General features: G+C 37.6%; 3 protein-coding genes across 7 annotated transcripts; 2 read left to right on the top strand and 1 right to left on the bottom strand.

The window, feature by feature from the left end:
* Positions 1–1,023: 1,023 nt before the first annotated feature.
* LOC125220477 (uncharacterized) lies at positions 1,024–7,605 on the bottom strand. Its single transcript, XM_048122649.2, has 14 exons — positions 7,474–7,605; positions 7,330–7,414; positions 7,185–7,224; positions 6,851–7,099; positions 6,459–6,558; positions 6,281–6,355; positions 6,103–6,201; positions 5,840–5,956; positions 5,645–5,760; positions 5,444–5,543; positions 5,024–5,361; positions 3,024–4,740; positions 2,192–2,329; positions 1,024–2,117 (listed from the first exon to the last, which is right to left on the bottom strand). The coding sequence occupies exons 1-14, from the start codon at positions 7,603–7,605 to the stop codon at positions 1,317–1,319; spliced, it is 4,107 nt and encodes a 1,368-aa protein (XP_047978606.1). The 3' UTR covers positions 1,024–1,316.
* Positions 7,606–9,421: 1,816 nt separating this feature from the next.
* Positions 9,422–18,581, top strand: LOC125222393 (uncharacterized). 5 transcript variants are annotated; one of them, XM_048124967.2, is made up of 14 exons: positions 9,422–9,602; positions 10,028–10,067; positions 10,137–10,345; positions 11,489–11,618; positions 11,702–11,804; positions 12,696–12,819; positions 13,688–13,753; positions 14,243–14,281; positions 14,716–14,796; positions 14,898–14,945; positions 16,048–16,098; positions 16,207–16,275; positions 17,433–17,675; positions 18,053–18,581. In XM_048124967.2, the coding sequence occupies exons 3-14, from the start codon at positions 10,199–10,201 to the stop codon at positions 18,302–18,304; spliced, it is 1,353 nt and encodes a 450-aa protein (XP_047980924.1). In that variant the 5' UTR covers positions 9,422–9,602; positions 10,028–10,067; positions 10,137–10,198; the 3' UTR covers positions 18,305–18,581. The 5 variants fall into 5 exon arrangements, with proteins under 5 accessions (XP_047980924.1, XP_088919144.1, XP_047980925.1 ...); XM_089063018.1 differs by having other exon boundaries at positions 10,000–10,067; XM_048124968.2 differs by having other exon boundaries at positions 9,972–10,067.
* A 426-nt stretch (positions 18,582–19,007) lies between these two features.
* MLO13 (Seven transmembrane MLO family protein) lies at positions 19,008–21,984 on the top strand. Its single transcript, XM_048126299.2, has 13 exons — positions 19,008–19,161; positions 19,239–19,296; positions 19,384–19,577; positions 19,646–19,762; positions 20,014–20,074; positions 20,168–20,253; positions 20,403–20,477; positions 20,563–20,701; positions 20,796–20,836; positions 20,920–21,120; positions 21,220–21,287; positions 21,362–21,422; positions 21,492–21,984. The coding sequence occupies exons 1-13, from the start codon at positions 19,039–19,041 to the stop codon at positions 21,705–21,707; spliced, it is 1,440 nt and encodes a 479-aa protein (XP_047982256.1). The 5' UTR covers positions 19,008–19,038; the 3' UTR covers positions 21,708–21,984.
* Positions 21,985–27,034: the final 5,050 nt, after the last annotated feature.

The following is a 27,034-nucleotide window of genomic DNA, read 5'->3' as shown; positions in this document are numbered from 1 at the left end:
GATCGTCTTCACAAAGACGGGCCACCTAGGGTATATCCCATCCGCCAAGTAGTAGCCCATAGCATGCCGGTTGCCGTTGGCCACAAATGAGACGGCTGGACCGATGCCCTGACACTTCTCGTTGAAAAGGGGCGACGAGTTGAGGACGTTGAGGTCGTTGTTCGACCTGGCTACCCCAAAGTACGCATGCCAGATCCACAGCCGGTAATCAGCTACGGCCTCGAGGATCATCGTGGGATTCTTTGACTTGTAGCCGGTCGTGTAGGCCCCCTTCCAGACAGTCAGACAGTTCTTCCACTCCCAATGCATACAATCTATGCTGCCTAACATCCCGGGGAACCCATGCTGCTCCCCGTGCATCTGCATCAGATTCTGACAATCTTGGGGGGTAGGGCTTCGAAGGTACTCCTCACCGAAAATTTGAATCACGCCCTGACAGAAAAACATCAGACATTGCAGAGAACTCGTCTCACCGATGTGGAGGTACTCATCCCACATGTCTGTCGCGCCTCCGTAGGCCAACTGCCTGATTGCCGCCGTGCACTTTTGGATAGGGGTGTGGCCGGGTCTGCCAGCCGCATCGTGCCTGAAGCGGAAATAAAGATATCGACGCTCCAAAGCGTCAACGATACGCATAAACAACTCCCTGCGCATTCTAAAATGCCGCCTGAACATGGTTGTTGGAAACCGCGGGTCCGGAGCGAAGTAGTCGTCATATAGGCGCTGATGTGCAGCTACGTGATCCCGATCAATCACTGCTAGGCGGTGGACAACCGGTGGAGGGCGAGGTACCGCCTGCTGTTCCACCCTTCGCATGTACCGCTCCATCTCGCGGTTCATGTAGGCCTCCATAGCCTCGTTCATCTGCCGTTCGTACTCCTCAGCATCCCCATCACTACCACCCGCGTTACTCATCCCTCGATGTTGCTCTTGTACAGAAATTTAGAGAGAGAGAAAACTCGTTAAAACAAGTGGTGCAAACGAAAATGAAACTTAAATCGCGTATATATAGGTTTTCAAAAAAAATTTAAAAAAAATGAAAATTGGCGCTGGCCGATCGGCACGCCACAATGGCGGCCAGTGCATCGGCCAACACCCTCTAATCGTCTAGCCTACGCCGATTTTTACACCGATTCGCCGTTGGCTGACTACAATGGTTCGGCTAGCCGATCGGCTAGCGACGCGAATCGGCTAGCCGACACTGTGGATGCTCTAATAAGGAGACATACATCATTTGCACAAGTTCATTTATTTTCAAATTTTGATGCATGCAAGCATCTAACAACCAAGCTTCTCTCAACTTAAGTAAAGTAGGTCTAAGAGTTATGTGGGTCTTGGTCTTTAAATTCTTGAGAACTTGCACTTGTGACAACTGGACTATCAGTTGGTTCCGGAAAACTTGTTGATGCCGGTGGAACACTTGTTATAGATTCTATTTCAGTTTGTTCTGGAACACTTGTTGTAGATGATGTCTGTTCTTGATTCTCCATGGTGTTACCATCTGATTCTAATGCATTTGGATCACCTGACTCGGTGACTGGAGGAACAGAAGCATCTGGCTCTACATCCGATTTGGCATTTGTAGAATCAGGTTGTTCAGATGTCGGTGCACCGACAGATGAGTCAGCAAGTGAGTCTGATGCGTTGGAAGCCTCCATGATAGAGTCCTTTGGAATATCAGATTCAGTTGAGGGCAGTGGCTCTGAGGAAGTAGATGCGAGTTGTGGTGTTGTAGTAGGCCCTTGTAGTAGTAGTTGGTTAGCGGTAGTAGGCCCTTGTAGTAGCAGTTGGTTAGCAGAAGTGGGTGCACTTTGGGGTGTCTTAGTAGGCCCTTCTAGAAGCAGTTGGTTGCCAACTTGCTTCTGCAAAGTATGCAAGGCAAGACCGGGCTTCTTTGAACCAGGATTAGGACCATATAAAGATGCCATGCCCGGTGGCAGAATTTCGACCGGTGGTTTCTTTGCAGAGTCTTGAAGGCTTGTGATCTTGGATTCCTCAAGGGAAGCCAAAAATGCAGCTGCAGCATCCATTTTTGTGGGTGGTTTGTGCTCCAGGTTCTGTTGCAGATTCTTGTTCCATTCTTGAACTAAGCTCCTTAGCGAAGGTCGACCATGAGCCTAACGTAAAACGAAAAAAGTAAGGTTTATAATTAAGGATTGTGAATAAATAAAGTAAGCGATTGAGATGATACATGAGCATGCAACACAGCCTCAGCAAGCATCCCTGTGTCATGCCAAGCCTTTTCCATGAGAGTATTGTCCCCCAAAATAGCTGCTGCAAAAGCAGCTTCTCTTCCTGAACCAATAGATATCAAACTGCTTACCAGATTCTGCGAAAACAAACATGTAAGAGTGCAATCTGTCAACACAACAATAATTTATGAGATATTAATTCTCACAACAACACTTTCAATTAGGTTATCTCAAAATATATTTAATTATTGGGATATTGACGCCTAATATCACAAACTTTTCAAAAGTTTATTTTATCCCACAAACTTTGAACTTGACATATAATATTACGGGGTGTAATCAATTGCTAACTTTTTAAAGTTGCCAACTTGCTAACTCATCAATACAGTGCATTAAAAATGTCAATACAGTGACATTATGTGTTGACATTTTAATGTCACTGTGTTGACATTTTTAATGCACTGTATTGATGAATTAACAGAGTTAGCAATTTAAATAGTTAGCAATATAACGCACCCCTAATATTACGAACTTAAATAGTAGTTGTTTAATTTTTCCACCAACGACAAAATCCGACGACTACATTTTATTTGTTATTACAACAATAAGATAAGATATGGTTACCACTGAAAAATGATAGTGACGTGATTACAAAATCCCTAGAAACCAGATATGATAACCCATTTCATTTTAACGTAATTCTATTTTGTTGCTTGTGGGAAAAATTCAACAACTATTTAAATGCGTGATATTATATGCGAAGTTTAAAGTTTGTGGGAAAAAAATAATATTTATCTAACGAGAAACAAATAAAAAGTAGTATATACTTACACTGAGCCGTGTTAACTCCCCATGATTTCCGAGGCATAAAGCAAGACCTCTCAACTCATGGCCTTGTAGAGCTCCTTTGACCGAACCAGCAGCAGCTAGTCTCTTGAGAGCCTCACGTGCGATATCAGTTTGTCCAGTAGCATCAGCAGCATCAATTAGGTCGAGAAACTCCTTGGCGAATTTAGCGACTCCTTGAACAGCATCCACGACATTTTCCTTCTTTGATGACAAATTCATAATGTCATTCAAGTCCAACCCCAGAACTTTGTGTCCAATGTCTGTGCTGTTGCTCATAGTAAGAAGGCACTGAAGGGCTCTCTTAAGATCATTACTCTGCAAGGCCAGATGGAATTCTAACCTCTTTGATATTCCAGGCAAGTGAAGTGCTTCCGTCGCATAACCCATGCCAAGCATAAATTGTGCTAAATCATCATGATGTTCTCTACCAAGCCTACTAGCCCATTTTACTGCACTAACAGCGTCCCCATGGGCTGCAAGACATCGACAACGGATACCAGGATGGCTAAGTGATATTGCATGAACACACATATACCTGTCAATCAGCCAAAGGGCACCATCTTTGACCCCTGCAACAACAATAGGTCCAACTGGCCGTTTTTGTTCTGCGGGAAATCTAGTATTAGACACTGCAACACCACCACCACCAACAGCAACCTCATTAACTTTTTTAACTTCCGTTTCTGTCGGATCAAATGTATGATTATCAGCACGTTTAGGCAACGTTAAGAAAGGGGGTATCGAAGGGGTATGCTGAAAAGAAGCTAGTCTGACAACTTGTAACATAGGAGGTCTCAGTGTTGTCCTTTCTTGTGGCATCACCTGTTGACTATCTACTGTTATTAATGCCAAGTCTCCATGTTCAGCAACAGCCCTGTCTTGTGCCTCTTTAGCCCTCATCTCCTCCTTCTTTCTTCTAGTTTCTAAGTCAATAGGAGAAATTCCAGCGTCCACAAAGACACACTCAACTGTGGTTGGGGTGGCAACAAATAACTGTCTCCTATGCCAAATAGCCCCAGTAGCAAATGGAATTGCCACGTCTCCCAAGTAGCGAAACTGAGGGCGTAGGGAAGATATGACAATATATTGTTGATAGGCGAAAGCACAATACTCAACGGTTTGGTCCCATGCTGTCCATTCTGGTTGAGGTAAAAGGTCACCAATAGGCTGAAAGGTTTCCCAGCTATATAACTGGAAGTTGTGAGGCAATGCATCAGCTGATAATCTTTCTCCATCATCCACGGTGTTAAAAGAAGACGCGGATTTACTTTTTTGCATTGGCATGGAATGATTTGTCGACGTAGAAAATCTTCTGCATGTCCGATAGGAAATACCCAGTAGAGCGCCCCCATACAAACCAGTAACTGGCTCGCCTCGGCTACCAATTGACTTCATTAATATGTTTGATGTTCCGTCATCAAGCAATATACGAACTTGAACGCTAGAAGACGACGCTGCTGTAGCTGCAGCCAAAGCAGCAGCTTGTGCCGCAGCAAGTGCAGCTTCCTTTGCTTTTTTTGATGAGCCACCTTTAGAAATTACAGGCACCCTTCTTGGTAATGCAGATTCCAACAACGCAAACCTATCTCTACAAGAGTCCCAAGCCAAAAACCTTGCACTACCTGAATCAACAACCGACCAGTTGCTAACTTTATAAACTGAGAAGTAGGGAATATCAGGCCAAACAATTGACATGTACCTTCAAAATTGACAAAATAAAAGTATATGACATCAGCTTCATATATGAGAAAAATAAGCATGAGTAGGCTAAAGAATTTCTAGGTTAATTCAAATTGACAAAATTAAAGCATAAATATTGACCGTGTGTAACTATTAAAAAAAACAAGAATAAAGACAATGATTAAACTAATAAGTTGGAAAAATATATCACAGTTCATTCACACAGCACATTGAAAAGTTGGAGAATATGACAAAGCAAGATGAAATAAGCCATGAGTTACAAGATTAATGTGTATACTTACTTCCCCGAAGAACTGATAGAAACAATTGAGAAAAAATCATGCGGAACAGTTGTACTGATATTCTTTTTAGATTGCTTCACATGTAGTTGTTCTTGTCTTTCATGTAGTAAATTATTGCTTCCAGTAGCTGGATATGGATTGTTAGACAGCTGAAACTGTAGCACCTTCAGTTCCCTTCCAACTACATAGACTGCTGAATGTTCTCGGCTTCCTGGTGGCGATGGGAGTGGAGCTACTGGCGGGAGCGATTTGGCATCAAATTCGCAAACAAACACACCGATATTGGTTCCAGTAGCAACAAGATGAGGTTGTAAAGAGTGTGCAACCATAGAATAAACCTACATTGTAAATTTGAAGCATACAAGTTAGCAGCAATCGAATTTCTAGCCATCGAAAATTTAGGGAAACTTAAAGTCACACCCGAAGCTTCTTGTGAGATGCAAGCAACTGAGGTGGGGCTAATGAAGAGAGTTCACATAATGGTCTTGCCAGGGCTGAATAAGTAGGATGCTCGATCGCCCTATCCATTATTTGATGTGAAATACCAAGACGATTAAGACGATTTGAAAAATTGTACATATTGTTCAGGATTTGGAGCAATGCTGGCAATAGTATACTAACCATATATGTGAATCTTTAACACATGTCAAGATGTCTAAATTTGGTGCTCGAGGGTGACACCATGATGCCACACTATGGCAAGCCAATTTTGAGACAGGTTTTGTTCTTCGAATTTCCTAGAAATGAGAAGAATGGGTTGGGTTGGACTATGGAATGTAATTTTTAAATGAAACGACGTGCAAAATTCACTTAAACCTTTAATGAAGATGCTTCCCAAATAGCTAAGGTCTTGTCAGCACCAATGGTGATGAGGTTTGGCGGAGCACCAGCCACACGAGAAAGCTCAATAGCAACAACCCCACCATCATGCGCCTTATAATAGCATAACAAGGCTAAATTCCTTTAGTATCAATTGTCAATGTAGCATGAAGCAACAAATCTTTATCTTCATGCTGTATAATACTAAGGAAAACAAGTATGGAAAGAAGAAAAAGATTTGGGATTATGATGATAGTTACCTTTACACTTAGCTTAGGTACAAGTTCCCTTAAATCTTGACGACAGTCTGCATTCCATAGGACAAGCGATCCATCGGTACCACCAGAAACTAAGAGACCCTGGTTCAAAAGCACATAAGAGTGTGATATACAAATAAATAACCAAAATAGCTTTAAAATGTTGCAACTCTTGAACAACCTGGCTAGATGTAGCCATGAAAGTCATCAAACAAGAAACTGGTCCCTTATGACCTCCTGTATATCTTCGAGCAAGCTGCAGCGAAACCATGAACCTAATACAGTTTTACTAATCTTCACTTTTACTCTCACAGAAGGAGTAATTTCATAAGAAAAAAGTAAGATTTATATGGACAAACCTTCCAAGTTAACAATGAAAGAACTCTAATCACTCCATCTGGCCCACCAAAGGCTACATAAGGACCGTCATTGGAAATTGATCTAGGAAGGAATTCCATACTGTAAAAAATTATTTGATAAAAAATGTGGTCTTTCATTGATAATCAACTCTCAGTTATTTTTCAAATAGGAAAACAAAATTAAACAAGCTTCTAAATTGACAATTTGGAAATTCTTGTTATCACTGGCGGTGACACTTGACTACTTGAGGAATTTCAAAAACAACAAAGCAATTTATGATACAGATTATAGGAAAGAAATGCACATTTTCTTTTAAGTTTGATATGCATACATGCCGTGAACCAAGATAAAAATGATAAGGACACATGGTGTAGATAGATTCGAGACTTGCCATAGAAGATATTTATTATCCAACTCCTGCTTAGGTACATCACGGCCGCGCATTGTCACCAAATCCAGAAACACAGCTTTATTCTCACAACATACTACAAGAAAATGCCTCCCTTTCGTTGACGGGGCAGGGGAACTGAAAGGTGGAGAGTCGTTGTTGACAGCTACCGGAGTTTCAGATGCAGCAGCGCGATTTTGCCACAACTTCCAGTAAATTACATCATCATCGTAAAAGCTAACTTGTTTAACACTACAAACAATATGGAATTATGTTCAACTTAGCAAACAGACAATATATTCCATGAAGGCATTGTAATTTAGATATCAAATAATACCTCCCACCCCGTAAAGCTTCTGCACGCTTGCCTCTAGGCTCTGAAGTGTAGAGATAGAACGACGTCGCATCAAATCCAGCTTAGAAAATAGATGATCTTTGCAATACATATAAAGTTTGAATTGAATTGAAAGCCTTGGCCATACCTGACTCGCCTTCGGCCAGCTTTTCCAATTTGGCTCCAACCAAACGACTGTAGTCCACGCCACCGGCCCTCAGCTCATAGATCACCTACCAGTGACATATAAGTAATAATGATGAGAAATAAAAAAAAAGCATGAGAAATAAACCTGGCGGTGGTCCCAATTCCAGACGGAGACGTGATCGTCATCATCGGCCGTGACAAGCCACGGGTGTGTTGGGTGCAACTCGATCTTCCTGATCTTCTCGCTGGTCGGGCGGAACGCCCTTAACCGCATCATTGTATTCTCTGGTTGATCTACTGAGTCATTGCTGATACATGCGTCTACTTAGAGAGAAAGAGATTGGAAGTGATGATGAGCAAGTGCATTGCTAGCTCTTTTGGTTGCTGAAGAACATGGGAGCATTTCCTGCGGAATTCAGTGATCTAACTGAAAATAGGAAACTGAATTCCAACGTTCAAGGATCTGTCACCATCATTATGAAATATTAATAATGAAAGGAACCAAAATATATACAAGTGCAATAAAATATCTTTATTTTTCCAAATTTTGTTTGGTATTCAATTAAAGATTTTATATCTCGTTTATATTTTTCTATTTTTTAAATAAATATATCTCGCACTTCATTAATTTATTATACTTATCTCTATTAATCAATATATTAATATGTATTTTACTAATTTTTCTACCATTAATCAATATACTATAATATAATTTATATTCTACTAATTTTTCTATCATTGCACAACAAAATATATATTCATAAAATATGAGTTTTAATATATTATATTTATATGTTATCGCTACAAGAAAAACTAAGGATTGTTTTGAACTAAATCCAAGGTGAGTAGTACTCCTATATAATGCTCCCTTCGTCCCCAATTAAGAGTCACACTTTTTCATTTCGGTCCGTCCCCAATTAAGAGTCACACTTTATTTTTACCATAAATAGTAAGTAGGTCCCACATTCCACTGATTCAATTATTTGTTATTGTGATTTTAGATGGTTGAATCAATATGTACGTTATTTTTGGACCTTTAATACATATTAAAATATAAAATATGTTTTTGGATGAGTACAAGTATACGTTTTTTACAGAGTTTAGTAGTTAAATCATATTTTTCTTCGCTATCGTAATTTAATCAACATGCACATTATTTGTGGACTTTTTTATTTTATAGTATGAAAATATAAAATACTCCATATTTTCGTGAATGAGTACAAGTATATAAATCTTAGACGAGTTTAATGACTGGATCATAATTTTCATGCACATTAGTGACTGGATCATATTTTTCTTTGCTATTGTAATTTGAGAAGGTTGAATCAACACGCACATTATTTTTGGACTTTTATTTTGTAATATGAAAATATAAAATACGCCATAATTTCGTGAATAAGTACACGTATATAGATTTTAGACGAGTTTAGTAACTGAATCTTGAGTGACTGAATCATATTTTTCTTTGCTATCGTAATTTGAGAAGGTTGAATAAACATGCACATTATTTTTGGACCTTTTATTTTATAGTATGAAAATATAAAATACTCCATATTTTCGTGAATGAGTACAAATATATAAATCTTAGACGGGTTTAATGACTGGATCATAATTTTCATGCACATTAGTGATTGAATCATATTTTTCTTTGCTATTGTAATTTGAGAAGGTTGAATCAACACGCACATTATTTTTGGACTTTTTATTTTGTAATATGAAAATATAAAATACGCCATAATTTCGTGAATAAGTACACGTATATAGATTTTAGACGAGTTTAGTAACTGAATCTTGAGTGATTGAATCATATTTTTCTTTGCTATCGTAATTTGAGAAGGTTGAATAAACATGCACATTATTTTTGGACCTTTTATTTTATAGTATGAAAATATAAAATACTCCATATTTTCGTGAATGAGTACAAGTATATAAATTTTAGACTGAGTTTAGTGACTGAATCATAATTTTCATGCACATTATTTTTTTGGACTTTTAATTATAAATTAAAATACAAAATTATCTTTCTAGTTTTGTCGAATACTAATATCTCTATATGCTTATAAAGAATAATTTAATATGTAATCTATAATTTAATACCACAAAAAATTGAACCCTAAAATCACACTCTGCAAGCGGAGTCGCAGGCGTATCAGATCAAAAATTCACTCCCGATTGAGACGCCACCGTTTCGAAGGCCGCCGCCGACGATTCAGCCTTTGGTCTCGACGCCGCTGAGCGTTCCGCCAACGACATAGTTACTCCCACATTCAGCTTGTAAGTATGAATCGTGAAAACCTAGACAACGTTCTTTTGCATCGAATTTGCTCTGTGATTGAGAAAATCTTTAATTAGGCTTTCTAATGAGGCAATGTTCTCGAGAATTTTATGTTTTGGTTCAATTGGCTCGCAAAGTTGCTGTTTGCCTCAATATCATAGCTGTCTCCTCCTTCACGCTGGGGGGAACACATACTCATGGCTATTTCGTGGGTGAAAATATGCTCTTATGACTTATATCGGTTGTAACATATTTTGGAAGTGGGAATTGAACAGTGAAACACTCAATTCACACATCACCAAAGACCAATGTTGATTTCCATTTTTCTGTTGTTCTGTATTAATGTAGTAATGGTTGCAACTAATTAGGGTTTTGCAATTTGACGAGCTTATGTAGTCCTCTGCTTCCTTTTACTTCATTGTAGCTCTGGCTGTTTACTATGGGGCATGGCAATTGATTGTCAGGTATGCTTTTAGCCGAAATTGGTAATCACAATTCTTGCCTTTTGTCATATTTGAATTCTGTTGTCTCAGTGGGACGAGTGGTGGCACATAGAGAAAAGAGTAACTAGCCAAGTTGGGATTGAGTTGATGCTATGACTAGACTCTCATTTAGGCCTCGACCCCTCGACATTAACAAGAAGCTTCCCATTGTAAAATCTTTTAAGGACTTCGAGGATGATGATGTTCCAACTTCCACTCGTAACTCCCAGATACTCCGTCTCGCAGAAGCTGATAATGAGGTGACTTATCTAATTGAAAGCTGAAATATGTTCTAGTTTGATTCATTGACTGATTATAATATATAGTATGTTTTATGCAGCTAATATGTTAATATGCAGGAGTATACAATTTTCTATGAGATAGATTTCAGTTAACCTTTTGAAAATTATTATTAGCAATACTTGTCACATTGCAAAGAACAAAAAACTATTATTGTTCTTAGAGTACTTGTATATCAAGCAATCCTACTACAATAATGCTCCCCTTTCTTTATCTATGCCATGAGGGTCTACCACATTCACATGGGTGGAACAGATTTGATGATCGGAGAACTTAAAGGTTCAATTTGAAGATTAGGATTTATAGTTCGTTATGGTCATGTTCTCTCGGTTGCATTTTGAAGTAGTGTTGTTTCCAGAACAAGATCAGCTGAATTTTCTGTCGTCCTAAATAGAGAAAATGTTATAGTAGTGCATAGATCGCAAATTCTTCAGATTTCGCTTCTGTGAGTGTGATATTCTCAATCCAAGCAAGAAGTTAGATCATGTTACTGGGGCTGAATCTCAGGGATGAGGTTCTTAGATTCAATTGAATGGTACCAGGAGGACCTCTGGAGGAGTTAAAACTTTCTGGATCTTGCAGATGATGGATGTAGGGATGGTGTAAACCTGGTTGAGTGATGCTTAATAGATTGAATCTAATTGCATTAATCTAAATACAATTTGCTAATCGAGCACACTCACAAGTATGGCATTCTGCCACATCACTGAAGGAATAGTAGGACCTGACTGGAGAATTTGTATTCGTGCAAATTAGTGAATCACTAGATATCCAATGATGGTTGAGGAATTTCTTCATAATATAACCTATCCTTTACTCCCAATTCCTCCCAATTAAGAGGCAAGACCACCCATTTTGTAAGTCGTGAAAGAACAATGTTTAGGTGATACTCTTATGAGGATGCTCCAGAGGAATATGGGGCTTTGCTTCTTTATTAACAGTAACTGACAAATCAAGGTTCTTTAAATGCTATTTTAAACTGGCGTGCTACAATTTGCTAGACAAATGAACTATGTTTGTTGTATATAATGTAATACTACTATATAGATTTTTATGAGAGGATATATGGATTATTTAATCATGCCACTAATATAACTGAATAGGTCCAACAAGTATCTTCCAAGAAACTTGCTTCAGAAATACCAACTCCTGAGTTTGTGGTTGTGGATACATATGAACGGGACTACTCTCGTACATTTAGTCAACCCATGTCATATCTGCGAGCAAGGGGAGGTAAGTCAACTTCGTAGGCTGCTGATGTTTTGAACATTTCTCTTTGCTTATTTATGCATTATAGCATTGTTAATTACTGGCAGCTCGGGCTGAAATTGGAGAGTTTGTTGAGTATGATCTTGATAATGAGGATGAAGATTGGCTTGACGAGTTCAACAATGAAAGAAAAAATCTTGTAGCTGAAAAGTAATCATCTCTTCGTATTTATAATCCCTTTGTAGTCTGTATTATTTAACTTTGTTCAATCCTTCAATTTAATATTTGTTTTTCTTCACCTGTTGCGGGCATACTCCTTGTAATATTATCTGGGAATGCAGTTGCAGGAAGCCCCTATGCTTAATTACTAGCATTAAGAATTGAAGTGGTTTGTATTGAGTTCTGTTATACTTGTAACTTCACTAAAAGTTTGAAGATTACTACTCCCTCTATTCCCATGTTACCTGCACTTTTCTATTTCAGCTTGTCCCAAACTACCTACAATATTTCTATTTTAAGTAAGAATTAGGGTTTTAATTAATGTAATAGAGTTATAAAGTGTTCTCTTATTAAATGATTTCTCATTACACTTAAAATACTAATTTAACTACACTAAAAAATCAATCCCAAATTTACGACCTAAAATGAAAATGGAGTAACATGGGACAGAGGGAGTACTAATTGTAACAGGTCGTCTGTTATTAGATGCTTCTTATTTGAAAAATTGTGGCTCAAGTTCTGTGAATTGCTGTTTGGATTATGATGTGTTTGTACTCTTAGCACATTCTTAGCCCCTATTTAGATTATTGCTGTTTCAGACTCATTTCAAAATCTGTCCAGGACAATTAAATGTTTCCATTTGATATGACGAAGTTGCAAATATTTTCTATTCGTTCCAAGCTTCATTTCACAACTTGAGTCTATCTGAACAATTGCTGCCTTTTGCTGCTTGTAATATCATATTTGTCATACTAGAGGGATAGAGAGGAGGTGTCTAAAGATTTAAGGGTGTTAAGAAAATATCGCTTAATGTATTTTCTATTTCTCTCAGGGTTCTTTATGAACTTTTTGCTTAGCTTGGCTTGTTTGATTTTGGTGCAGATTGGAAACAATACTTTTTAAGTTGGAGGTTTTAGATCACAGGGCTCGTGAAAAAGCAGGGGTTATTACTCCAACACTTAGCTCACCTATTCCTGTGCTTTTAACTTTTGATGCTGCTGTTGAGGTGAATGCTCCAGTTCTTTTTAGTGATTCAAAGTTTATGTTATCATTTTGATCCTGTGGTTCTAAGTGTGTTGATTTTGTTATTCAATATTGTTTTTCTCGATGGTAAATTTCACTGGCTGCAAGAAAGGCATTGCACTTGTTTACTTGTCATCTGTCTCACTCCCTTCATGAATATAGTCATATAGACAAATGCAATCCCACCATCTGTTAGCCTCTGCATTTGCAGCCTTGCCTTTATTCTAATATCACGCTGCTATCTATAGCTTTTGGCCTATTAAGTGATTTTGATTTGCTGAGGCAATTAGATTCTTTTTCATTTTTGTAGCAAGACTAAGAGAAAATGTACATACTAATGTTTAGGATGGTTTATCTTTGTACCAAAAGAGGCTTACCTTCCTGTTATGGAGGATTCTCATTTCATAATTTCAAGTATGGATCAGACTATTCAAAACTCCTAATAGTTTCCGGGATTCTGTGAAAGGCCCTGTGGTATAAAATAAACTGATGGTAATCAAGGAATAATGATGCTTATCATTACCCTAGATCTTATGTATCCGAGTGAGACAGGACCTTCACATCAGTGAGTACCAGGTTGACTAATATTTGTAGTTTGCTTGTGTCACATTTACTCCAGTGCCATATTGAATTGTTTATTTGCATTTTGTAATGTTATGACTTACTATGAAATATTGATGTGGTTACATTTCATCCGGTTTAATGATATATAAATACAAATTTGGGTAATGGAAGTAATTCTGGTTCTTGTGTATATTTTGATGAAGTATGCTTGTCTCGTATCTCTCTTATCTCATTGACATGTAATGCCCTTATTTAAGATCCTAATCTTTTGTTAATTCACATGCTAGGCATTGCAATCACTCTCAATTGAGTATGGAGTTTTCCGGGCTATTTACAGTTACTGGAAAGAAAAGGTGAGGGGAAAATTGCATAAATTGATAGTAAATTGAACTTTATTGTTTTGGTAAAAGTATCATATCTGGAAGCAAATTCAAGTGTCCAGGTCTATTTGATGACTACATCAATATCTTATGGCCTTTTTTTGAACTTGTGAAGTACTCCCTATGTAAATGTCTTTTGGAAGAATCTGATATATAAGAGAGCTCACACACAGTGAGTGAGTGAGTGAAAAAGGGAGGTAGTCTTTTATGCAATATTTAGCACATTTCTTTCTCATTCAGATTAAGAATTATGAATGTAGAACTTTGAACTTTAATTATAAAGTCCCAGAATGAATTAGAGTAAAAAATGTAACTGCCAAATTTCAGTATGCTAGTGGTTTGATTTTTGTACATCACCTGGCTGTTTTGTGACCCTCTTTTCCCCAAAAAGTGCAAGGTTTAGCTTGAAATGAGTCCTGAATTCAATTAATTTTCCTTTGTTTCCATCTTTATCTCTGCCAGCGTGAGAGATGGCAAAAACCAATCCTCAGACGTTTGCAGGTTAGACTTCTTTCTTACATTTATCTATTTCTGTTACTGTGAACACATGATCAACTATAGCTGATTATTATAAAAATATTAGGCAATGATTTGTACCATTTCCAATACGTATTCAATGCTGCATGCTTTTATCTATTACATGAATGCATTAAGACCTGGTACTCTAGTGCTGTAATTGTTGCCTGTGCTGTTATACAACCGAAAGGGGTGTACATGAGCTCGTTTACTTTCGGCCTCTTATCAACTAAACTTAGCTGCTGATGATCTGCAAAGTTTTTTAGGATCAATCGTATTCCCCCTTAATTCTCTTACCATTTTGCCTTCTGAGCTGCACTCTTCAACCATTTTGTGCCCTTACCCTAGTCATGTAGATGATTTATATTCTATTGCATATAGTTTGAGCTCCTATTAATTGTTGTTTACGTGCTTGACAGCCACCCCCACCATCCAATGACACCAATCCATATAATGTGTTTAGGCCAAGGGAGAAAGCTCACAAGCTTCACACACGAAGGGTATGAGGTTTATTTTGACACAGTTTGCACATGTTGACATGTGCTTTTGTAATATATTCTATGTTGCATGCTTGTTGGACTTATATTGTCCCTTTGGACAGATGCAAAGGAGGGAGAACAATGTACAGTCGTTTGAAAAGCTTCGCCAGGTGATCCAAACTTCTGTTCAAGTTTTAAATCAGGGTTTTCCTAATTTATTTGCTAGGCAGTTTATAAAAAAATTAGATTGAATGAATAATAATATTGGTAATAGATTTTCAAAACCACGAGTAGGAAATTACATCATTTTTTTGAAAAGATTTTACTGATCCTCTTTCCAGAGAAAATCAATATTTTGTCGTACTTTCTGCCTATAAGGAATAATTGACATTGATATTTGTTTTGACATGGAAATTGTCTGTCTATTACTTCATGTTTCATGTTATTGTGATATGCCTGCTTAAGGAAACTAAGTATCACATAGTTGGTACAGAATCAGTTTGCATCAGGTTTAGCTGGAGACTGGAACATCCTGTATAAATGACTTGCTCCTGATAGCTTATGTTCTTATAACTAAGATCCTTTGTTTTTTACAATATAGAGAATAACATGGAAACTAAATGGAATAATTACTAGTGGACATTAATATAAATTGGGGGTTTAGGGGATTTTATTCGTGTTTTGTTTTCCTGTAATGGAACAGTTTTTGGACCTAAGTGAATTACAATTACAGTTGTGGTCTATTGGGTTTTATAAAGCAGTTTAATACTATCCGTTCCAACAGACAAAACCTAATATTTGTTGTGTAGCACCAATGTATATTATTATGCTTGTTGTACAGTATCTGTGGTCCATCCGCTTCTTTCTGACAACGTCAAGCAATCTTGTTTTCTTATCAGAATCCTCTTTCATTTCTCACTGTACTTATTCCCTCTCGATCTCTCACCTGTATTTAGCAATGGGCAAACCCTCAGTGGATTTTTGTGTGTTCCATAACATCTGATAGTTTGTTGAGAATTGCTTGATACAAATTTTCTCTTTTCTGTTTGGTGGTCAAAGGCTTTGACTTTTCTTCTCGAGCCATTGCTTTTGGTGGTCAATCCATAAGTGTGCTGCATATCTAAGTCACTCTTGTTATCTGTGTTCCTCAGTTCCTCTCTAATTTTCAGTGAACTCCCACCTTTTATGAATGCATGGAAGTACTTTTTTTGGAATGTCAATTTGTAATTGCAGTTATTCACTTGGCTCTGTTTTTTCATTTCACTTTTATAGGTGAGGCGCAATCTCGATCAGGCAAAGACTATTCTTGAGGCTTTGATCAAGGTATCACTGCTCAATGGTTCAGCAGCTCCATTTATTTCTGGCTTCTTCCTTTATATAATGTTAGAAACTTGTTTGATGATCCATTTCTTTACTGTCTGTTATATGTAGAGAGAAGAGAAGAAACGTGAAGTTGTGGAGAGTGAGATCAGTCTTCAAAGACTTCAGATGACATACAAGGTTTGCGCTGCTACTTGTGCAAGTATCTATTTATTGAGAACTGCCTCCCTTTATATGGTCTCTTAAATTAGTTGAAAACTCATAACTTTTTGCAATAAGCTAGCTGATTATATAACCTTAATTTGATATGACCAGTAACTAAATGCTGTAATTTGTAACTTGAGCTTCAATACAAAAATATCAGGAGTCAACAAGTTATGGAAAACTAAGGCTAGGTCTGTCACAATGAGTAATGGCTCATTGTAAGGGTTTATATTTTCATTCAAGATTCAGTGTTGTGCCTAAACTAACAAATTTCCCTTTCATGGTTACTAGAATTAATCTAGATCCTTTGAGCTCTGCAATATACATTAAAATCTTCAAAAGATTTAAACTACTTTTCTGATCCTAAATCACTGGTTCTGTGTTTCTGTTCTAGAGACCCATCCAGTATATCCTTAACCTCATGTATACTTCGTCAATGTATTTCCTAACATTAACAAGCTATAAACAAATGAAATAAATAAAGAAGATGCATAAAAGATAATAAACTGGGTGGATTAAACAATTAATGTAATGGCACCTTCTTTTGAATAATGGAAATATAATAAGTTGTCTTGTGTTAGATCCAATATTGGGGAATGGTGCTGAAGCTGATATGATTAGGCAAAACTTTAGTGGATTATTATTATTTTTGGGACATTTTCGGGAGGATTCATGAACGGGAGTAATTTCTATTATATGTATTTGGTGTTCCTATTCTCTCTTAGTGTTTTAGCCACTAGAGGATACATTAATTGAACAATGCTGGTGTTTAAGAGAGTCCAGCATCATATTCTTTTTATTTAGCTCCCTGATTGGAGTCTGCCTGTTTTTCTCAGTCTTCTTTTACTCGTAGAAATAGAATTTTGCATCCCCTTTGTACCTACCACGGTATTCGCAGCCCTTTATCTCTATGCAACTAATTTCAATAATCCTTTCATATAGATGATTTTTATGACCTCCAAGAAATGGCTTTGATGCTCTTTGGGCTGAGTTGGCAAAAAATTTTGTGGTTCTAACTTCTAAATGAAAATGCTCTCACCCTTGTTTATTGTTATGTTGTTTAACGTTTATATTCTTTGAGGTCTCTTAAGATTGCAGTTTAGATGTATTTAACTACCACTGGTACATTGCAGCATGAAACCGAGCTTCTTGAGGATTCTTTGGCCATACCAGGATTGCCATCCTTTCCCAGCAAAGTGGGTTCAAGTGATGATGAGTTCTTTGATTCTGATGATGTGGCAAACAGTCGTCCACCAGGCCGATCTCCTATTGTCCAAAACTCACCTTTCACTGAACCAAAGCTGGTGATGGTACCTTCTGGGAACATGAGGAGGGAGGCTGGAAGGCGTGGTCCTCATGTGCGGCTGCCTAAGCTGGTAAGATTCTATTCTTTTTCCTATTGAGGAAAATCTAACTATATTCTCCTTCTTGTTATTAGGTTGGGCTAGATGTTTTTATTGAATGTAGTTTTTTTAGTTGGAACTTATGAATTGTGCATATGCTGGTTAATCACAATTAGATTCCACTTCTGTTGTCTTCACAAACTTTTAGCTATATTATATGGTAATGTTTTTTAGTTATTATTGTTTCGATTTAAACTAAAAAGGCTAATCACATAAGAAACAAGTCAACTTTAGATGATCTTATTACTTTGCATGAAGATTCCTACAGTATGGAAAAGAATGGCAATATTACTATGTCATATGAACCCAGTTATTATCTTGTATGAAAGTGCTTATACATGTTTTTGCAGGATCCTAATGAGCCACTTATGCTGTTCACAAAGCCACTTTATCCAGATAAGCTAGCAGCGGCTGGCATCATGCCGCCATCAGATCTTTCGACTGCGAATAGCACATCTGGTCGTTCATTTAATTTCCGTGGAAGGATTGGACGAGGAGGCAGGATAGTGTTTGACAGATGGAATCCTCTTATGCATACTCCAATCGATTGTGGTGACACTTTGTATGTACCACCAGGACCTCGACATTCAGCTCATCATTGAATAAGAGAGCACAAATTCCTCTACATTTGGTTCTACTCCAAACTGGTGGTAGAGCCAAAGGAATAGGATTTAGGAGTAGGACTTGGTGTATGTAGAAGTAGGATCTGATGCTTTATGCTTCTGTTGTATGAATCATTTGTTTGTATCCTTGGAGAATAGATGATGTGTTGTTTAGTACTGAAATAGGCAACTGCTGTAAGTGGAGATAATTTAATAGGAACACGTTTTATGCCTTGTATTGTAAATGGAAAAATCAGCTATTCCGTTTTGCTGTCAATTGAAGGCCAATAATGCCTTGTAATTACTAAAGTTTTCCAGTTATTTTCGAAAGTAACACACCATTGCCAATACTATTTTCTAATTGTCTCACAAAAGGCTTTTCTTGTGGCCACGAAAGAAATCTATAAAAAGCGTAATGCAATATTTTTATTCATGTAATTTTAATTTACTATGAATTTTCAAATGTTGTAATAATATGCCACTTAACAAAATTTCGAAACTTTGTAACAATAGGCAATCACTATTTTTTCCCGTTTAGAATAAAAAGAAGACAGAGAAAGGGTAAAACAGCATGTGGTGATATGCATGAATAGAAACAGAGTTGTTCTTTACTTGCTCCACCAAAACACTTTTCCTATAATGATGAGTATTCCTTTCCTCATCTTCTTCTCAAATTTGTTGTATATATATTCTTGTCATTTTCAACTTTCGTAAGTGGCAGCTCTTGAGACAGAATGGCGGGGGGAGAGTCAGGACGCGCCTTTGAATACACACCCACTTGGGTCGTGGCTGTTGTCTGTTTCGTCATTGTTTCAATCTCATTCATCGCTGAGCGTGCTCTTCATAAACTCGGCAGGGTACTCTCTCGCTCCCCCTCTCTTTCTATGTGGTCCTGTCAATTTAACTTAACTTGCTTGTTGTGGTGAATGATCAGTTCTTCAAGCACCAAAACCAGGAACCGATGCTTGAGTCACTGCAGAAGCTCAAGGAAGGTTTGAACATCTTGGATTTGTATATAATAGTTTATGATGTTGTGAGAGTTAAATAAGTACTATGATTGATTCTGAATTGTGATGCAGAGCTGATGCTTCTGGGGTTCATATCATTATTGCTGACGGTGTTTCAAGGTCCGATAAGCAAGATATGCATGCCCCAACATCTCTCCGATATCATGCTTCCTTGCAAAATGGCACCGGAAAAACAAGAAAACTCCCATTTTTCTATTCATCAAAGGAGGCTTTTGGCTCAAGAATCCACTCCCAACTGTCCAAAGGTATCTTAACTAACTTCTTTCTTCTTATCAATATATATATGTAATATGTGTGTGTGCATCTCTTGCAGGGACAAACCCAATTTCTGTCATTAGAAGCTTTGCATCAGCTCCACATTTTCATATTTGTTATGGCCGTCGTTTATGTGTTTTTCTGTGCCACAACTATGGCTCTCGGAGGAATCAAGGTTCCTTTACCATATTTGTTAGCTCTTTCATTCACTTATTCTACTCCTCAACTCTACTAAAACTATTAGATTATAACTATAAACATAGAGATATGTTGAAAATTATAAGATCCTTATCTTATAATTCAAGTATTAGTACACCTATAGATTGATTGCATTCTCTTTGCCAACAAGCATATTCTAAACTACAATTAACCCCTAATATTTTCAATATATTCCATATATGAGAAGAATATATGTTTGGCTTGTAGATAAGGCAATGGAGACATTGGGAGCTTTCAATCAGGAATGAAGCAACACGGCGCCATAGAGGTTATATTGAAAAAAAATACTATAATAGTACATGTTTTTGAATATAACTTTTATGCATTTTAGGGAAATAATGTGAAATATTTGTGTAATCAGTTCATGGTCATGCACGAGCTCAGTTCGAAGGGTTCATGGAACGAGCAGGCAACTATTGGAGAAAATTTACTATTATTAGTTGGGTGGTAAGTTGCATTCAGAGAAAATTTATGATTCAAAAGTTCAATGAGAAAAGTTCTAATGTGATACATTGCTTAAAAACATACATTGAATAGAAATGTGAATGTTGTATTATTATAAAAGATTGATTTTACATTTGATATTTTGTATGTAGGTTGCCTTCTTCAAACAGTTTTATGGCTCAGTCACAAAGTCGGACTACATAGCACTGCGCTCTGGTTTTATACGTGTATAACTCTCTCGCCCTTACAACTATTGATCCCGTTTGTACATTGAAAATGTTGATGATCATCACTTATGTACTGCTTATACAGGAGCATTGTCCAAACAACCAAAATTATGATTTCCACAAGTATATGCTCAGGACATTGGAAAAGGATTTCAAGAAAATAATTGGAATCAGTTGGTATTTATGGCTGTTTGTGGTCATCTTTTTGCTTCTCAACATAGCAGGTAAAACTACCAACCTATATTTTCAACACTCATCCAATTCTTTATTATTATTACTATGTCTTTTCAATTTTCAGTTTTTCTGTAAACACTGCAGGCTGGCATGCATATTTTTGGATGTCATTTTTGCCTCTTGCAGTAAGTTGAAATCTACAATTTTTTCATAGTAAATGGAGAATTTGAAAAAAGAAGTTTTTAATAAAATGTTGGGAGTATTTCAGCTTCTGCTAATAGTTGGAGCAAAACTGGAGCACATAATAAGTGAACTAGCCAAGGATGCTGCTGAGAGTCATCATGGTGAAGTAACAGTGAGGCTTTCCGACGAACTGTTTTGGTTCCACAGCCCCGACCTCGTCCTCTACTTGATCCATTTCATTCTCTTCCAAAACTCCTTCGAAATCGCCTTCTTCCTTTGGATCTGGGTGAGTGAATTCACATCATTTTCGTATTCGTATTCATATATATTCATTCATCAAACAACAATCTCAATCCATTTTCATCTTTTATTACCTACTTGGCAGACCACATATGGATTCAATTCTTGCATCATGGAGGGGTTGGATTACATCATTCCAAGGCTCGTTATCGGGTAATGTCGCTAGCCAGAGACTAACAAGCTTGGTCATCAATCAATTCTTAGTGTGACTAAATCTTATTATGCAGGGTTATTGTGCAAATTCTATGCAGCTACAGCACTTTACCTTTATATGCTTTAGTCTCACAGGTAAAAACAACACAGACTCATTTATGTAGTAAGTACTATACAAATTATATATATGGTGTTACGGCGCAGATGGGGAGCAAGTTCAAGCAGACGCTTTTCAACGAGTTCCTACAAGATATTCTTAAGGGTTGGGCCAAAGACAGTAATTCGGGAGTGAATGCGAGTGCGGATAGACTTGCAATCGACATTACGAATCCTGTTAGCCTTTCTCAACAACCGGCCTGTGATAGGTGGAGCAGAGCATCTCGTATCGAACTGCCTCCTTCGCGCCATCCTCATATCTGATTTTCATTCTTCAGATTGTTGGCATGCATGAGGTCATGATGTAGAGTTTCTTTCAAGGCGCTATTGGAGTATGTTTTCCAATGGAGTTTGAAGTTAAAAAACAATGATCATATAGTTGGAAAATAGTATACTTAGTGTTGGGTTTGCTCATTATCGAAAAATGACTTCAATTTTGATGTCAACAAACACTATTTTAACTACTACTTATTGTAAATGTTTCCAACGGAATATAAAGATAAATAACAATGATATGTATAAAAAACAATGATTTTTCACTCAAGAATCAATATCTTAACTTCATTTTTTTTATTTGGTTCTATTAGTTAGTTTCTTGTCAAAAGATCTATATGAAGCAAAAATGCAATTGTTTTTTTTTATTTTTTTTATGTGTGAATGAGCGATAATAGGAACGAATAGAAAATTAAAATATAATGCCTCATGCCTCATGCAACGCATCAATATTATTATCTTCTAGCTGTGGCCGTTATAGCCAAACCATTCATGACTGGTCTTAATGTATACAAATAAGTTTATACCGGAAGTATATATTAGTACTCCATTAGATTGGAAACTTATGACCTGATTTAGGAGTGTAGTGACTCTCTATATTGACTGTTAAGCGTGTGCCCCTTAACAAGTCCGGCGGCGAGTGCTCGCTCGGTGGAGATAGGGTTTGTTTTGTGTGCAGTTCCGTCAGGCTGATTTTGGCGGCACGTAAATTATAGGATTTCTTATTATTGATTAATTGGAAAAATATGACTAGGTCACTATTTAGGACCCTAAAGATGGTTCGACCTTCTATTAATCTCGGGAAAGAACCAGCAAAGAAAACTCGATATGGAACTTATATAATCGCACGACTCAATAATAATTTAAATAAATAGTTTAACTACAAATCATCAAAAATAGAATAAAACATGTAAAAATAAAGTAAGAACTTGCGGAATGGAAAATAATCCCCAAGGCTACATATCCTTGGAATCTCTCCGGCTGCCGCGTTTGCCTTTTCAGTCTCGAGCTCCTCACCGCTGATTCTACCTGGGACACTTGATGGGCTCTTTGGTTCTCATCCTTACCTGTCAACTGTTTCATCCTGTTGGTCCTCACTCCTCAGCTTGATATTGCTCCGTGTCGATGGGGTCGTATCATTAACATTGCATGGAACTTCAATACAAAAATGAAATTTGAAAGAAAAACAACTCAACTGTTTAGCTCTAATTTCACGGTATGTCAGGAAGGCAACGCGATAAAACTAAAATCTTAAGACGAGGGAATTATTTGCTCAGCATTATGGAATTAAAAAAGAACTATTTAAATGGTCTATAGTACAAATCCTACTAAGAAAATCCAAATTCGCTATCTACTCCTCTGATTCGTTGTACCAAACCACCTCCCCACTTATTATTTTTCGAGCATCCATGGTCGTACAATAAAAATGTAAGCATCACTTGTAAATTTTATCAATTGCCTCATGTGTAAACACAAGATCTTGATTGTTAGTAGCATCATGCCTATCAAACTATGCGAAGAAATGAAAGTGAGTTAGCCGTGTGTATCAAAAAAACAAAATAAAAATGAAAGTGAGTTAGCCGTGTGTATAAAAACGACGTATTTTTTTTATGACCTGGCTAAGATCCTATACATCATTGGATCTACACATTAATATCAGACCTTATAGATATGTTGCTCAACAAAAAAAGACATCATTATGGACATGTTTACTGCATTTATAGACCAAGCATTAGCCTATTGTTTTGGTAAAAAAAAAAAGATAATTATGGAGATTGTGTGTACACTATAGGGCTTGCCACATATCCTATCCTTTTTTACAAATGTATGCGTATTTAACAACGTATTAATTCATGGAGATTGTGTGTACACGGCTTGCCACATATCCTATCCTTTTTTACAAATGTCTGCGTATTTAACGACCCTACATTTTTATTAAGCAGTTACGTCATTTTGGTGTTGACACGTGTGCTCATAGCCTTGGTGGGCCTACCTTGTATACCTAGGGCTTTAGACTTCTAACTCTTCAAGTCAACGATTTTGTGAGTTTTTTTTTTATTCAGTGAGATTCTTTATATACACCTAGTAAACAATTTAATACACACTATAATAAGGAGTAGAGTCAATTTTTATTGAAAACACAGCAGTGAAAATCTTCCAAAATCCAAACTAGTTGGTAAGAATCTTTGATTATTATGCCTGGGTTGAAGGCGTCCTATTTATAGTTGGAAAGAATCTAGAATTACTATTATAGTAGTAGTATGAGAAATCTAGATTTACATGAAATTTTCTAGTGTGTAAAACCTAGATAAATTAGAATATCATCTAGATAATTTTATTTGTTTGAGAACTTAAAGCTAATTATTTTTTGAGAAAAGATAAATGTACATAAATTGTACATGTATATAATATCTTTAAATTTAATTGAATTTATTTAAAAATTCATTTTGTAATTTATTGTATAATATGTAGCAATAAGAAAGAAGAGATATAGAAATTTTATGTCAAACATAACATGATTTCGAGTTTAATTCGAATTAATTATACAATATTTAGTAAGAATTATTTTTCTTAAATATACAAATATTTAAGTTAAAATTTAAATTTTATTCAAAGAGTTGCAAAATTATTAGTATGAAATTTATTTTAAATTAATTAATATTTAAAAATCGGTTTTCAATGTATAATGTTAAAAAAAAGTTCGATTATATACGTACAATTATGTATATTTAACTCTACTTTTTTTTTCAAATGTATGATTTGGGGTAGTTTGTACTTCTAAGGGTGTTTAAAACCTTTTTTTTCCTATATTAAAATCCTTATTAGAGCATCCACAATGAATTTAGGGTAGCCATAGGCCAGTCATAGGCCAGCCACAAACTCCTCCTGCCACATCATCAGCACTAAAATTCCTCCTGCCACATCGTCAGGACAAACAACTGGACAAGCAATAGGCCAGCCATAGGCTAGCCACAACAATCAAAATAAAAAAATAACTAAATTTACAGCATTAAACACAAAATACGAAATTAAATTTACGGCACATATACAGAAAAATTCATTAATTTCATTTAAATAAAAAAAAAGTGCATCCAAAAAAAATTACATAATAAAAAAAATACATAAAACTAAAAAAACTATCGCCGTGCAGTCCTCCGCGCCCACAACTCTTCAATTACATCCTTATAGAGTTGAATATGAGCATCCACTTGGCGCATATCGGCATGTGCCTGGAGGCGACCGATTTCATCGTGAGGTACCCCCCTTCGTACGTTGGGGGTGGCCACGTCGTGGCTTGGACCGGCTTCATCATCATTGGCCCAACTAGTCAGTTGTACACCTTCATCTTCGACTATCATGTTGTGCATGATAACACAGACGTACATTATAGAAGCAATGCAGTCGACATGCCACAAACGCGTTGGACCCTTGACTGCCGCCCATCGAGCCTGGAGCACACCAAATGCGCACTCCACGTCCTTGCGCGCTGAATCTTGCTGTTCCGCAAAGTAGACCTTCCTGTCCTCATTTGCGCATCTGTTCGTCTTCACAAAGACAGGCCACCTAGGGTTCCCATCCGCCAAGTAGTAGCCCATATCATGCCGGTTGCCGTTGGCGACAAAACTGATGGCAGGACCGACGCCCTGGCACTGCTCGTTGAAAAGGGGCGATGAATTGAGGAAGTTGAGGTCGTTGTTCGACCCGGCTACCCCAAAATACGCATGTCAAATCCACAGCCGGTAATCAGCTACGACCTTGAGGATCATCGTGAGATTTTTTCCCTTGTAGCCGGTGGTGTAGAACCCCTTCCAGGCAGCGGGACAGTTCTTCCACTCCCAATGCATACAATCTATGCTGCCTAACATCCCGGGGAACCCATGCTTCTCCCCGTGCATCTGCATCAGATCCTGGCAGTCTCCGGGGGTAGGTTTTCAAAGATACTGGTCCTGGAATATTTCAACGACGCCATCACAGAAATTCTTCAGACACTGCAGGGCAGTCGTCTCACCGATGTGGAGGTACTCGTCCCACATGTCTGCCGCGCCTCCGTAGGCCAACTGCTTGATTGCCGCAGTGCACTTTTGTACAGGTGTGTGGTCGGGTCTGCCCGCCGCGTCATACCTGAACCGGAAATACAGGAATCGACGCTCCAAAGCGTCAACGATACGCATAAACAGCGCCCTGCTCATCCTAAAACGCCGCCTGAAGAGGTTTTCCCCAAACCGTGGCTGCTCTGCGAAATAGTCGTCATATAGCCACTGATGTGAAGCTACGAGATCCCGATCAATCACTGCTCGGCGGTGGACAACGGGTCGAGGTCGAGGTACCGCCGGCTGCAAGGCCCTTTGTATCAGCCGGTTTTCTCACCGTATGTATAGGCCTCCAATGCTTCGTTCATTTCCCGTTCGTACTCCCCAGCATCTCCACCACTACCACCACTACTACCACCCGCGTTACTCATTTCGTGTTGTTGATCTTGTACAAAAATTAAAGAGAGAGAGAAAACTCGTTAAAACAAGTGGTGCGAATGAAAATGACGTGAAAATCGCGTATATATAGTGTTTCGAAAATTTAATAAAAACAAAAAAAAAAGTGATGGGCGATCGCTCGCCGATCGCCCGCCTGCAATGGCGGCCAGCTGATCGGCGAGCCCATCGGCCCGCGCTCGCCGAAAATCTCGCCGATTTGGCGCTAGCCGGAAGCAATGGTTCGGCGAGCGGATCGGCCAGCGTCAGAAATCGGCTAGTCGGCCCGCTCGCCGCCATTGTGGATGCTCTAATGTATGGATCGATAGTCTATATATAGACACATTAGATTAATAGCAAACCTATGATAGTTATTGTAGTGATATTTGAGTGTACACAGATCATAATTCCAAAAGTTGTTGGATGATGCAATACTCCTCCGCGTGAATAGTTTTTATGGAATGTGGAGATTAGTTGTTGTTATAGCTTGATGAAAGTTTGAAGGCACTGCTAATATAGTAACCAATTGTGATCGGAACAGATTTTTCCGACGAGAGGCGGTCCGAGCCGGTCAGCCGGATACACAAAAGCGAGAGAAGAGGTCTTGATGTAGATGTAGGACCGTGAACAACACATCGTTGTTGTTGTTTTTTTTTTCTTTTTTTTTACTATTTTACTAACTATGATTGTGGATGTTGAAAAGAAATAATCTGAAAGGAAAGAATGAAAATAAAAGAATTTAGAGCGTAGTAGTAAAAAACACAAGAGCAATACTACCAACTTTAATGTTTTTAACATTTCAGCACTTATATTTATCATTAATATTTTTATGTGGTTGTCCATCGTAACATA

The sequence above is a fragment of the Salvia hispanica genome, chromosome 1, assembly GCF_029641045.1.
Source record: "Salvia hispanica isolate PSC_SH4W2 chromosome 1, Shi_PSC_v1, whole genome shotgun sequence".
Classification (NCBI taxonomy): domain Eukaryota; kingdom Viridiplantae; phylum Streptophyta; class Magnoliopsida; order Lamiales; family Lamiaceae; genus Salvia; species Salvia hispanica.
The sequence above is the reverse complement of the archived record's forward strand: the minus strand, read 5'-3'. Positions and strand labels throughout refer to the sequence as shown.

Bases quoted from the DNA above. Each gene is read 5' to 3' on its own strand.
- LOC125220477 (XM_048122649.2), bottom strand. From the start codon at position 7,605: ATGATGCGGTTAAGGGCGTTCCGCCCGACCAGCGAGAAGATCAGGAAG. The intron at 6,559-6,850 runs GCAAGTCTCGAA...AATTTTTTACAG, and splicing joins GATAATAAATATCTTCTATG to TATGGAATTCCTTCCTAGAT. The intron at 2,118-2,191 runs GTATCATCTCAA...GTTTTACGTTAG, and splicing joins AGGCTGTGTTGCATGCTCAT to GCTCATGGTCGACCTTCGCT.
- LOC125222393 (XM_048124970.2), top strand. From the start codon at position 10,199: ATGACTAGACTCTCATTTAGGCCTCGACCCCTCGACATTAACAAGAAG. The intron at 10,346-11,488 runs GTGACTTATCTA...ATAACTGAATAG, and splicing joins TCGCAGAAGCTGATAATGAG to GTCCAACAAGTATCTTCCAA. The intron at 11,619-11,701 runs GTAAGTCAACTT...AATTACTGGCAG, and splicing joins ATATCTGCGAGCAAGGGGAG to CTCGGGCTGAAATTGGAGAG.
- MLO13 (XM_048126299.2), top strand. From the start codon at position 19,039: ATGGCGGGGGGAGAGTCAGGACGCGCCTTTGAATACACACCCACTTGG. The intron at 19,297-19,383 runs GTTTGAACATCT...ATTGTGATGCAG, and splicing joins ACTGCAGAAGCTCAAGGAAG to AGCTGATGCTTCTGGGGTTC. The intron at 21,423-21,491 runs GTAAAAACAACA...GTTACGGCGCAG, and splicing joins TATATGCTTTAGTCTCACAG to ATGGGGAGCAAGTTCAAGCA.